Genomic DNA, 14024 nt, shown 5'->3' on the forward strand with positions numbered 1-14024 from the left:
CATATTCTCTTAACAAAAAAAGTAAAAGCCTTAAAAGAGTAATTTTTTAATTAGTAAAGGTTTAGAAATAATTAATTCAACTCCCCCTTCTTAATTATTCTGAGGTCACTCGATCTAACAATTGGGACTACCATTTAAAAAAATTATTCAATTTTTTCCCTTCCTTTTGACTTTATTTCTATAAAAAAAATTAATTCTTAAATGATTAGAATGAATCAGAAGATTAAATTGAATGAAAAATAAACAACAAAAGTAAATCTTTATAAGATAAATAATTAAAATAACTAAAATATAAAATAAAAAAAAAACAAATTAAATTTTAAAAATAATTATAAAAGAGACATAAGTTAAGATCGAGTTACCTATATGACAATGAGTTTGTTTCAATTGTTTACAAATGAATAGTATATCCCTAATGCTTTGGTCGGCAACTGGAGGATTTTGAAAACTCATGTTGTCTATAATTTTGAATCTTCCTATATATTTTTAATAAGATTAGATGTCTTATGCATCCCCTAGGCGTATTAATGTACCCCTCCAGAATACCCACATATAAGTCAACCTTAGTGTAGTGAAGTTGTTTGAGGTAATCTAACAATAACAGTCTTATCCCACCAAGAGATAGTCTATTTTAAAAGGACTAAAAATATTATTATCTTTAAATCATTGGGCTGCTATAGTGGATATGAAACTGAAATCAATGTGATTATATGTTATGGAAGGATTGAAAATTAAGTGTTTGTGCTATGATATGACATTTATGCTATATAAATAACATTCTGATTATGTGGTTTATTCTAGAAGATAGGCTATGATATGATTTTTATATTTTTTTTTTATCTATCCAAAATTATTTTAGGTTTGAATTTTAAGTTCATGGGCTTGCCGTGTATAAAATAGGTGACTATCACTACTTTGATGGTTATCTACTATTCCTTGCTATCTACATAGGCTTTCATGATTTTGCATATTCTCTGTAGGTCCATGATTTTTTTTTATTAGATTATCCCTCTAATGGCTGTTTGATAGTTATGTAAATTTTGATTACACATATTTCATCTTCATTGCAAGATGGTGTGAAGTTGTAACATCTAACTTGAAATTTTAAATCATTGTTATTCCCTTTTTATTCCCCGCCCTTCATTCGATGGTCATTTGAAATTTTTTCTTTACAATTGGTTGTGACACATAATTCTCTACTTCCTTTTTGCTTGAGTACAAAAATTTGACCGAGTTAAATGCTGAATACCTATATAAAATCTAGGAAGAAGGTAATTGATTTTTGTTTTTTCCTTTCTTAACTTTTATCTTTAGTTGGATTAGAATCTAATTATTATTAAGCCAGATCTATCTGCAATTGTCTGATTTTTGTTTGTTGTAAACATTTATATTATAAATGTTAAAATTATTTTTATTATTTGTTCAATTATTTGGTTTTGCAAGAGGTTGCGACAATTCCTAGAGATAAAAAGCCAAGAAAAAGAGATTGGAAGAGAAGATAACAAGCTATGCTAAAAAAACATTTATATTATTATTATTATTATTATTATTATTATTATTATTATTATTATTATTATTATTATTATTATTATTATTATTATTATTATTATGTAGTTTTTGTTCTTCTATCATTTCTTAGTTTGTTTTTTAATAAAAAAATAAAAAAGATTAGGAAAAAAAATAAATTGTTGTTTTGTTGTTGAGTGAATGTGCAACTGCAGGCGCAATATCAGCAAAATATATTATTATTATTATTATCATTATTATTATTATTATTATTATTATTATTATTATTATTATTATTTAGTTATTGTTGTTTGTTTCATGTTTTTTCTTTTTTAATGATTTTTTTTTATTTTTTTCCCTTTCTGATTTTCCTGCTTGCAAGGTTCTTTCTTTGTGCTTTGTTTTATGCATGGTTTTTATTATTATTATTATTATTATTATTATTATTATTATTATTATTATTATGGAAGGTTGAAGCTATTTGAGGTACTTCAACTTCAAATTTCATGCTATTGTGCTATGGATTTATATCTTCTTTGTTCATTCTTATTAATTTGTGTTTCATTTTCTTCTTTATAATTGTAGTCATGCTATTATCATATTTCTTCGTTCGCTTCTGTGATCCCTTCTCTCCACCATGAGTGGGTCACAACAACCACGAGATTTGAATTGCATTGTCTTTTAAATTTAAATTAGTAAGATATTGCAGCTAATAGAACATGAACATAGATTTGAAATTGATAATTTTTCCCTCTTATTGCATGTAATTAGAGGAAATATTGTGGTCATTGTTGAGGTGCTTGAAATTGAAGTGTTTAAGTATAAATTAGCAATCAACTTATTCTTATGTGAGTTGACAAATATAAACATGGACTAATTTGTATTATGATTGACATGTTGTCATATGTTTATTAAAATAAAACTATTTGACTTATTTGAAATTTCAATTCTCAATTTAATTACACTTTCTTTTTACTTTTTAACCATTTTAGTTTTAAATATTTATTTTCTTTATTATATTTGAGTCTCATGAGATTCATCTTAATATAGTTTGTTAATTTTATGATCTGAAATAATTGTTTTACATGAACATCAACCTTTGAAATTTCCTTAATCAAGTGATCCGTGTGTATGCACAAGTTTTAAATTCGCATAAACATCAACATTTAAAGTTTCCTTAATCATGTGACCTATACCTATGCACGGTTTTAAATTCACATAAACATCAACCTTTGAAGTTTGATTAATCAAGGGTTATTGACTAATATCATATTAAAAATTAAAATAATTATTTTAAGATAAATATTTTTTTATTAAATGACAGTTATTATGGGACATAGGTAGTAATTAGATTATTTATTTTATACCCATGTTGCTTTCAACGCAACTGTAACGTATTGTCACTATCCGTGCCCTTTATAGTTTATACACAACACGTGACGAAATTGAAATCCCTTTCAAATCCATTATCAACTAATGTGATTATTATTTTTTTTTAGAAAACTGATGTGATTTTTTTTTTTAGAAAACTAATGTGATTTGTTTGACTTAGAGTTTAATTTATATATAAAATTCATCACAGTTGATAAATAGCCAAATTTCTTAATCATACTATTAGATATTTAATCTTGTAAAAATATATATTACATTTAATAAAATTACAATAATTGAATACAATAACTATTATCACCTCACTTTACTAATTAAAATAAAAGTATTAACAAAAGTTAAAATGATGCACATTAATAAGTTCTTTCTGAAACTTTTCTTTTCCCTTGTCATATACCGTTTAAATTGTTAAATTTTATGACAACTAATTGGCGTGCAAATAATTTGACTTTTTCTGAAATTCTTTTGACAAATATTTCATTAATTTTATTAAATACATTAACATAATATTTTTTCATCAATATTCAAATCTTATATCTAAGTATCAAAGAAAGTCTAACTTAGTTTATTGAAAAATCTACATAGATACTATAGACCCTTGATACCTAAATTCGATTCATATTGAAAAATCTAGAGATATTTTTTCTCTTAAACTTATTCAATAATGACAGTTTTTTTACATAGATGAGCATTAAACTTAAACTTAATACGTTGACATGCTCTCACCAAAATTTCCTCTAGAAATAAAATAATACCATTAATGTCATGTACTTCATGTAATAAAACTAAAATTTTGAGTTGCAATTGTGAGATTCTCACCAAGTTATTAGGTAATCTTGGGCTACCACTTGATTTGTGATCCCTACCAATTTCTATATACCAATCTCTATATGACACATAATCAAGTGTTATTAATGATCTTAAATTAAATTTAAAAACTTAAATACATGTCTTGTAAATATTGATCAAGACCATAGACAGCAGAACAACCAAATAATTTCTCTACCAGGTGACCCAAGGAGGGGAAGGAGAAAGATAACACAATGCTATATGAAAATGTTGAACCCTGTCCGAAACTAACATGCAAATGTTCCAACCAAGCAAGTTAAATTCACAGGGCAAATTTATCAGCTTACAAGAGTTAACTTTGGTTAAGTGGGCGGCTCAAGATTGTATTATACAACTTCAAAATAAATTATCTAATGTATCTTGCATATATAATAATAACAAGAAACTTGTAGACAGACTGATCTAGAAACTTCTGAAAGGAGGGAATACACAGAAGTTGGACATTAATTACCAAAAACTGCAGGTCAAATGCTGCTTTAATCAGTTCTGATGAGCAGATAGAGCGAAATTGGAGACATTAGTGTCTATTGCCCAATAGAATTCTCATGTAGTAATACATATTCTCGACTGCAATAGAAAACAAAAAATCTTGTTAATAGTATGCGTTTATATAGAACAAGTAGTATTGGCAGCGTACAAAATCCATTACTGCATTGGGCATACTGAAAAATCAAGAGGCAAATAGGGCATACGCATTATATATGTATTCTTTTTGTTCCACCAAAAAAGAAAAAGCAAGAAAAATCATTGCATATATTGTCTTTAAATCATCCAGACAAAGATGTCCCAATATCATGAAGATTTTAATCTTTATGAGAAGTAAACTAATTGTTTTTCAGGTTCATGTAAATAGGCTTCAACAGAAATACCTGAACTTGGCACTTACTAACCATTAACCAACAATTTCCAAATACCTCCTAGCTCAAGTGAAGGTCAATCAAGAAGATATAATTCCATATATTCAAATTGGGCTACTTCAAATTTTGTCCTTCCTTTCCACCCAATGATCCAAATTTTCATCTAATCACTTTATGGAATCGTTTTCCTTTACCCTGTGTTTGGATGGGAAAATTTAACCAGGTAAAGTATTTCAACAGGGATATTAAAATGCCTTCCAATAATCTAATCTGTTTGAATAGGATATTTTAAAAGTAATTAAAATGTTATCATTTTTGTAAAGCATTTTAATATACTAATTTGAGAGAATTTCAAATTCTCACTGAAAATAAAGAAATTAAAATTTCTCACTCCCCGTAGCACTCTCTCTCCTCACTCTCGGCACAATACTCTCCATAGCTCTCTCTCTCTCAGTTACCACCTCCCTCTCTCTCTCTGCTCATTCTCTCAACTCTCAAGACTCAAGACTCCCTGTGCCGCCATCGACGCACCCACATCGCGGCTCTGTCTCTGCACTCATCATTGTCTCGCTGCAATCACCAGAGCCCATCGTCGCCAGCTATGACCTTTCTGTTCCTTGTCTAACTGAGTTGTTTGGGTTCTTTGAAATTTATCGTGGTTCATAGAGGGCACTGTGGTTTTGTCGATGGTGGTGCCCGATGGTTCATTGCTTACAAGTTCTAATGGCATTCGGGGAAGATGATGATGGATACGTGTTTCTTAATTGGTTGGTTTTGGAGTCCTAAATATATTTTTTTTAACAAACCCTGTTCACTATACTCTGGGTATTTATTTTCATTCAATATTGAAATTTTAATTTTTAAATAAATATTTAAAAATAAAAATTTAAATTTCATTGAAATTGAATTAAAAATTTAAATTTCATTGAAATTGAATTACTTTATCTAAATAAGGAAATTAAAATACAAAAAATTGAATTGCCTCATCCAAACAAAATATTTACAAAATGAAAGGGATTTAAATTAAGGCAATTAAAATGATGTGTATTTGAATTTCCTAGAAATTTTTAAATCCCCCATCCAAACACATGGTTACAGAAATTATTTTCTTCTATGTAAACCTAATTATCAAAATAACTAGGGTTCAAATAATGAATGATAAATATTTCATATTAACAAAGGCAAAAAATATAATATCGTTTATCATCGGAAAGTGAGACAGTTACTAATACAACTTTGCCTAATAATAAGTTTCTACTCAAACAAAAGAAAATGTACTTTGAACATGAAGAACAATTAATATCTACATCTCACTTACCTACTGTTACCAAATTTAATGGTGTCCTTTTCCTTAAGTTCGTAATATCGTTGAGGTTCAATGGGACTATCCTGCAAAAGCAGAAAGCATCAGGCAGATTCATTAGACATCAACTTCAGCTCATTCATTGCCACCAGAACAAATAGACAAAGAAAAACCAATCAAACTATCAAAGGCATTCAATGACCACTAACATTTATGAAAGTTTTGTTTGTGCTTCCAAGGTCCATAACGTAAGGCCTGGCACAGATCATATGCATATTAGGGTTTGCGCATTGAGGAACTTTTAGCTGTTCACGAGGGGTCAAGAAAAGTAAGAATCAGGCATTACCTTACTTGCTTTAATAATGTACCATCAGGTTGCTCCTTTTCAACTTGCCTAATAAGAATAAATTTTTAAAAATTCAGGAAATTCAATCACCATTAAAACACTGGTAACCAAGGAACCCACATAGGGTTGCTTAAATTGATGAAATACCGGAATTGAATAACAGCATGTTGCTTGCTGCAAGAGGGATGATCTGTAGGGATATCAGCAACCCTTCTTTCCCTTCCAAAAAGATAACAACTTTGGCGATGTATATAAAGGGGCTCTGTAAATCAATCACATACAATTTTTTTATAGCAAAAGTAGGTATCAAGCAAAAAAAAAAAATTGTTCTTTGGAAGACAAGAAAATTGTAATTCCATTTAGGGAAATCCAAGTTGTAGAAGATTTTTAATTTGATAATTTAACTGCATGAAGAACTTGAAAAAATGATTAAATTTAACTGCTGAAAATTTATGAGAAAAGGAAGGAAATTGTAGACACAAAAGCATAACATTAAACAGGAATACAATAAAATGTAGAAGTAGAAAAGGATTCAGAAAGGGTTCATCTAAATTATGCAAAGCTCATCCTAATGCATAAGAAAAATCTATGGTATTCATGATAAAATAGAGCAAAACCAAATGGTGAGGACCAAGCAACCAGAGCTTATTCTTATCAGTTAAGCATATTTCTGCAATTCTGCTTACACAACAAGCAAAAGTGTCCGGGGCTCAGGGCGATGATTATAACATAAGAAACAAAAAAAAATGTGAACAATATAAACTAGAGAAGTTCCTGGGCAAAATGCACGGAAAAAGGACAAAACAGTTTATAATTGAAAACACCTGAAAACGGAACAAAAAACTACAGGTCTGCAAGATTGTCAATAGCACTTGTGAGGGAGATGCTCTCACAAAATATTGGCATGTGGCATACAAATTGGACAGTTTTATCAATAACATACATTATAAGCAGAAGCCATAAACACTAACCATTTAGCACTTCACCAGCCTTGAAAACATAAAGCCTCCATTTAATATCTGGTTTGCGAGCCTCTGGTGGTTCATTGAATAACAAAGTAACACCTGAAAAAGAAATACTGTTCAGCATACAATCAAAAATGAAAGATAAACTCCTTAAAAAGTCAGATAGATAATTCTATATGTTAAACAATAGTTAGTGTCACCTCTAACTCGATTTGTTTCACCCGCAAGCTTTCCAGATAGCTCAAATGAAGGTTTTTGCTGCAAAAGTGCAAATGACAAGGATTTCAGAAAAGCCAACAGGAGTAAGGTTCTCTTGGTTGTAATATAGTACCACTGGTACTCTATTTCATATATATAATATATTATTTTTGCTGAAAAAAAAAAGGAGTAAAACACTCAGAAAATCTGCATCCTTAATTATAAATAAATAATAGTAGCTTTTAATTTGTTAAATATATTATGTTTCACTATTTTCCTTGGATTGCAATGCAACTCAAGTTAATAAAGATAAATTAAGTAATGGGAACACAACTAACTCTGAATTCAATCAACATAAACATAATAAGTGTTGTCATTCTAAAATCACATGTCTTTCAATTTTCCTTTTTGAATGGTCTCACTGGGATGCCTCACTCTGACCCCCATAAAGAAAAAGGACACCCAATTGCATATAATTGTAACAAGTAAAGTAAACTGTAGCAAATACTTCATACACCAACTTTGTTTGTATTCATTGAGAAGAAGAATCTCTATGCCATAGTGTGGTAGTAACCCTGGTCAGATGTTATTATTTCACAAACATCTAATGACCAACACAAGGGGGCAATTAAACATTAAACATTTCCTTCACATGTGCAGCATCCAATCCAACCTATTAGCAATATAAGCCTCCAAATGATTAAAGCAACATGCAACACTATGAAGCTTAGGAATAAAGTATAGGGTACTTAACAAGCCATACTTCCTAAAAAACAAATGCACAGTTAATTATCTAAAAGGGATCTCAAATCCTACCTCACCAACACAAAAGGACATGGAGAACTACATAATATACAGACACAATCCTAACAAAAAGCACATTATTACCTTCTGTTTTTCTTCCAAAGCCTCCTCAGCAGCCTTCATCTTCCTAATAGAATCATCCTCATCATCCCTGCCGAAGCAGCAATCAGACTGTCATCATCAAAAGCTATAACAACTAATTTTATTAATACAAAAAATGAAAACATAGCTTCCAAAGTCCTAAACTTCTAAGAAGATAGAAGCAGAAATACAAGAAATGACCTCAAGCCAAGTAACAAACAAATGTCATTTCAGTTTCATTACCATTTTACCGCTATTTAGAAAATTTCAACTTTATTAAAAATGAGGCTCTGAGATCCTTGTATTCCATAAACATGAAATAAAACCGTTTGGAACCTACTACATTAATATTGAGCTCTGCCTGATATTCCATGGTTGAATACTCAACCTGGTGTTCTGCAAAAAATAAAGGTTTTCTATAACATGTTTCCGCTCAAGGCTGCTTAAAACTATTATTTGACAAACACATAATTTATTGCTCTCATGTTCTCAAAGCTTATCCCAATTGAGATCACACATAGGAACTCATCACTACAAGGAAACACCCTATGGATCATAACTTACAATTTTGGATTTAGATGCATGTTCAATGACTTGATAGGGTCACAAAATAGCTGCCATTCTTAAAGTAACCTTCCCCTTTTATCAAATTTGGTACTGTGTATAAACAAAAAAGGTGCTTTTTTTAAAATTAATTTGAAATAACTAAATTTACAGCAGATTGAAGGACAAAAAATTATTCCAAAATGCAGCACTCCTATGAAAGTATGAATAGATTTGGCTCAAATCAAACCAAAATCAACAATCAAACATCATGATCAACATCAACCAGCAAAGCAATACTAGAATATGCAATTCAGAGATGAAACAACAGCTTACATTTGTTCAGCTTCTCTTGCGTTTGTCATCTGCAAAAGTTAAACAGCAATCCAGATAAGCATCAATTCTAGAAAATAGTGAAACCTTAAATTCAAAGAAAGTTAAATACTGGAGTAAAGAGACCATAAAGATGGCAGAAAACAAGTGACATGAAAAATTAAATGCCAAAAATATGGAATAAAAAACTAATCAACATTTTGGGAACCAAGAGGGGCAGGACAGAATCAATCTGCAATGAAAGAAGAGTAAGGTATAAGAATTGGGAAGTGTTTCTTCCATTACAATTTCAGCAACAGGAGACATGTAAAATAACATATACAAATTGTTCCCCATTGAAGTCTAAATCTCAACTCTAATAAGCTGCATTGATTTGACTTGATTCCTCTCAGCACACCCTCACTACAACCAAGAAAAGGAAAACAAAAGAAAGCAAGAAAGGGGATGCTTGACTTTATTAAATCCTCTTTCCCTCAATCCTTGAAAAGCATGGTATGAACACTATTATAGAGAAAAAGGTGGTGCAAAAACACAAATATTTTAAGTCTTTGATCATTTGAAAAACAACCACTAGTGTGTGTACATACTCTCATGATCCCATATGCCATGATCATCGTTCCTCACAGTTCATTTCCAATTATCCCTGTTAAATTGATGCTTCACTAATAATTTGCCATGCTTATCATCACCAGTGTTCATACGCGACATGAAATAAATATGTACTCAAGAAGAAAAACCAACACTGGATAAGGCAATTTTCTTTTATTGAAGTAAACAACAATGCAAAGTACCAGCATAATATCTGTCACCACTATCTATCTCCTTGATGTAAATTGTAAGGCAAAACAATGCAATTCAAATGCAAACTGACTATTAATAGTTTGTCAAAACACAAGCTAACAGAACCAGAGCTCTTCACAACTTCAACAGTTACCTTAATCACATAACTAGGGTACAAACCATCATTACAATAAGAATCACCTGTTATTCATTTTTTTTTCTTTTTCTGTTTAAGACATTTCTGTAGTACCAATATTAGACAAATCCACACTCAAAAAATCATCAGATACTTTCTAAGATCCTCAAAGCCACCTTAAGTAAAATTCCAACCTCATTCTTAAAGTCTCCAATCACATAAATACTTCGTTTGCCAAACACTCATACATCAGAAGAAGCTTCCTATTTTCTTAAATAGTTAAATTACCTCCAAAACTCTACATCCCACAAATTCAATCAACATCTAGTAATACCTAAATTCCCACCCAACTCATGCAATAACACCCCTTTCTAGCAACCAAGTATCAACATTCAACCTTCCAACCATCTCCCAAACCACATCCTCATCCTTTCAATTCCAACACCAGCATTAAAAAAAATGCTTCATTTTCCCCAGTTCAGCAAAACAACACACAGTGACACACATACCAAACAAAAAAAAAACAAAAACAACCGGTTTTTTTTTTAAAATAAAACTTGAAGAATTGACAAGAACTAGGGTTGGATATCACCGGACACCTCATCACGTGGTTTTGCATCCGCGGCGGAAGCATGGTGACGTGGCGGAGACTGAGACCTATGCCGGCTCCTCCCATTGCGGTCACGCTCCGGCGACCTCTCGTGCCTCGACCGCAACGACTTGTTACTCCTTCCGCCACCGTCATCGTTCTCCATTCTCTTCTCCGATTTGCTACTCCTTCCCCCACCGTCTTCGTACTCCATTTTCTTATCCGATTTGCTACTCCTTCCGCCACCGTCTTCGTACTCTGTTCTCTTCTCCGATTTGTTACTCCTTCCGTTACTCTCATCGTTCTCCGTTCTCTTCTTCTCCCTCCGCTCACCGGCTTCCCTCTCGGAGCCTCTCCCTCTGCTACCATCGCCATGGTTCCTCTCGTTCTCTCGAGGCTCCCGCTCGCGTTCGGATTGACCTTTCTTCAGCCGCTTCGTCCGCAGAGACGGAGAGGGCGAGCGAAGTGGAGAATCCGGCGAACCGTACCGAACCGGTTTGGCCGTACTGCAGCCGGAATGCTCGTGCTTGTCTCGTAGAGGCGGAGAGACGCTGCTGCGGTGGCTCCGGTGGCGGCGTGAGGAGGAGGGAGAGTGGTTGCTGGAAGAGTGACGGCCCATAGTAGTAACGGTGGAGGTGCTGTATCAGAATAATCCCAAGTTCCAGAACGGTGGTTAAGTTACTAACACCACAATGTCAAGCGTTGAACATTGTTATTTGCTTATTGCTTACACGCTCTGTGATCGCGATTGATTCAGATTCTCTATTGTGTGGTGAGTTCAAAATTTCGTGGTTTAGGGTTTATCAATCTCAGTCCAAACGATGCGAGGACTAATTTTTCCTTTTCTTTTGGTTTAATTTCGGTAAATTTTCATTCTTTTTTCTTTCTTTTTTCAATACTTGCTGCAATACTATTTTTATATAAAAATTGATTAATTAACTAGTAACTTGACATACATAAATATTTATTATTATGTAAATATAAAAAAATAATTATATGTAAATATATATTTTTGTTATATATTAAAATATATGAACTTAAATATGTTTTAAGTCTCTTTAATATATGTTATTTTCTATTTTCTGAAACAAAAAATTATTTTTTAATCCTCAAAGTTATAAAATATTTATGGATAAATATTTAATTTGGTTTTTAAAAGTATAATTTGTTGATATCTAAGTCCTTGAAAGATACAAAATTATTTTTGAGTTGATCACATGTTAGTTTGATATGTCATATTTAATCTCCATATCGATGTGACATATGATGATCAATTTGTTATTACAAAAGATTGTCAAATGAGATGTTAACTCAACAAGACTCATTTGTCATGAAAAAATCAAAGGATCATTTTGTCTAATCTCTCTTTACATAGTATCATATCAAACACTTCAACTCTATTTTTCTTTTACCAAATATAAAACACTTCACAGTTTACTCTTGACAAGATTTATTGATTGTGGTAGCATATTATATAGCTTCTGCGCTTCTGCGCTTCTGCCTCAGCTCACCAAGGTTTATGAAACTTAGGTTCGTTGGGCAACAAATTGTGATCATTTCACTTATAGCGTGAATAAACTGAATTTTATAGAACTGTAATAGCAAAGTGAAAAACCACATTATTTTTACCATTTAGACCATAATATTTTATTGTTAAGAAGCTTATATCAATCCTATTGGACAAGTACAACTAGACTAGACCCATCATTTTTTTTCAATACACCCAACCAACAGTGAGAGGAGAAAACCAAAAATATCCTTCTATATAATCTCATACGGATGGGTGTTGCTAGGTGCACCCAGCAACATTGTTGGTGGACCTAGCACTTTTAGTGAATGGATAAAATTGTCCTTCATTAATTTTAAATAAAAAAAGTGTCACTCTTCTTCCGTTCATCTTCTTCTTCCGCAACTTCTTCTATTCATCTTCTTCTTCCGCAACTTCTTTTGTTCATCTTCTTCTTCCGCAAGTTCTTCGCATTCATCTTCTTCCTCAAGGTGCTTGGCATTCCTCTTCTCTTCCGCAAGGTGCCTCGTGTTCATCTTCAGCGCCACTGTGCCTGTTCGTCTTCTTCTGCAGCCATTTCCACCTGTGTTTCGTTCGTTCTTCTCCGACGTCGAGGTTAATTTCGTTTCCTTTTCCTTTAATGGCTTTTTCCATTGATTATGGTTGTAGGGTAGAGGACTTAGAGCTTAGGTGCTTCCATGGAATGGCATTAAGGTGCTTCCATGGAGTTTACGGAAGAAGTTTGTCTTACGGAACAACCTCTTTTGTATGTACATTTGACTTTTTTTTAATAATTTAGTTATTTTTTTAAAAAATTAATTGTATTTGTTTGTTTTGTATTAAAAATATGTATGTTTTGTTATTTAATGAAAAAAATATGTATCATTACATGGTGTATGAAATAAATTTTGATGTTTAATTATTTGCATGAAAATAGTATATATTAGTAACATTTATGTTTTAGATGTTTAAAATATTTGCATCAAAACATAAATTAGGGTTAGTGCCTAGGGTTTAGTTAAGGGCGTAGGACTGACTTTGTGGTTAGGGCTTAGGGGGTAGAGGAGTTTGGGGTTTGGGTTAAGGTTTATTTTAGTGGTTTAGGGTTTGTCGTTAGGGTTTAATATTTTATTTGTTAGGGTTTAGGTTGTGGTTTAGGTGTAGGGTTAGGTTGTAATATATACATATGGTGGTATGTTTAATGAGTCTTGGGTTAGGGCAGAGGCTTGGGTTTAGTTTAGTTGGTTGGGAATTTTTTAGTTGATAGGGTTGAGCTTAGGGTTAGTGTACTGATTAGGATTTAGGTTAGGGGTTAGTTTACTGATTAGGATTTAGCGTAGGGTTTAGTTTTTAGGATTTAGCTTATATAGTGCATAAGCGGTAGTGTTTACGGTTTAGACGTACTTATTATGGGTATATGATAAGGAAAGAAAAAAAATAAGTCATTCAATTTAATTTGGGTGTTTTTCAACCTCAACATTTTTTTAATGGGGTGTTTAGGGTAGTGTGATTAGGGTTTATAATGTAGGGCTGATGACTTAGGGTTATGTAGGTTTATAAATATATGAATATTGAATTTGACAAAAAAAAACATGATTATCATGATTTGTAGATCATGGTTAGAACGAGAGGTTTACCTCGTTCATTAGGTAGGGGTATAGGCAGAGGCCGAGGTGGACAGGATGAGCATCATCCAGATGATGTTCCCCGGCGGAGTAGGCCTACTGCATCCGTCCATAGGCAACAGGTACGTGTTGCTGAGGAGGTTGTTGATATGACTGAGAATGTTCCTCCGATGACTACGGACGTACCTGCAGCTGGTGTAGAGGGCTTAGTTG

General features: G+C 32.1%; 1 protein-coding gene across 2 annotated transcripts; it reads right to left on the reverse strand.

Annotated features, from left to right (window-relative positions):
* Window positions 1-3871: 3871 nt before the first annotated feature.
* LOC114368079 (FHA domain-containing protein DDL-like) lies at window positions 3872-11515 on the reverse strand. Of its 2 annotated transcripts, XM_028325431.1 has the most exons (10): window positions 10690-11515; window positions 9178-9206; window positions 8302-8368; window positions 7416-7473; window positions 7222-7314; window positions 6398-6512; window positions 6251-6298; window positions 6114-6159; window positions 5920-5990; window positions 3872-4311 (listed from the first exon to the last, which is right to left on the reverse strand). In XM_028325431.1, exons 1-10 carry the CDS (start codon window positions 11296-11298, stop codon window positions 4269-4271), a joined length of 1179 nt encoding a protein of 392 aa, XP_028181232.1. In that variant the 5' UTR covers window positions 11299-11515; the 3' UTR covers window positions 3872-4268. The 2 variants fall into 2 exon arrangements, with proteins under 2 accessions (XP_028181232.1, XP_028181233.1); XM_028325432.1 differs by lacking the exon at window positions 6114-6159.
* Window positions 11516-14024: the final 2509 nt, after the last annotated feature.

Source organism: Glycine soja, chromosome 9 (assembly GCF_004193775.1).
Source record: "Glycine soja cultivar W05 chromosome 9, ASM419377v2, whole genome shotgun sequence".
Taxonomy (NCBI): Eukaryota; Viridiplantae; Streptophyta; class Magnoliopsida; order Fabales; family Fabaceae; genus Glycine; species Glycine soja.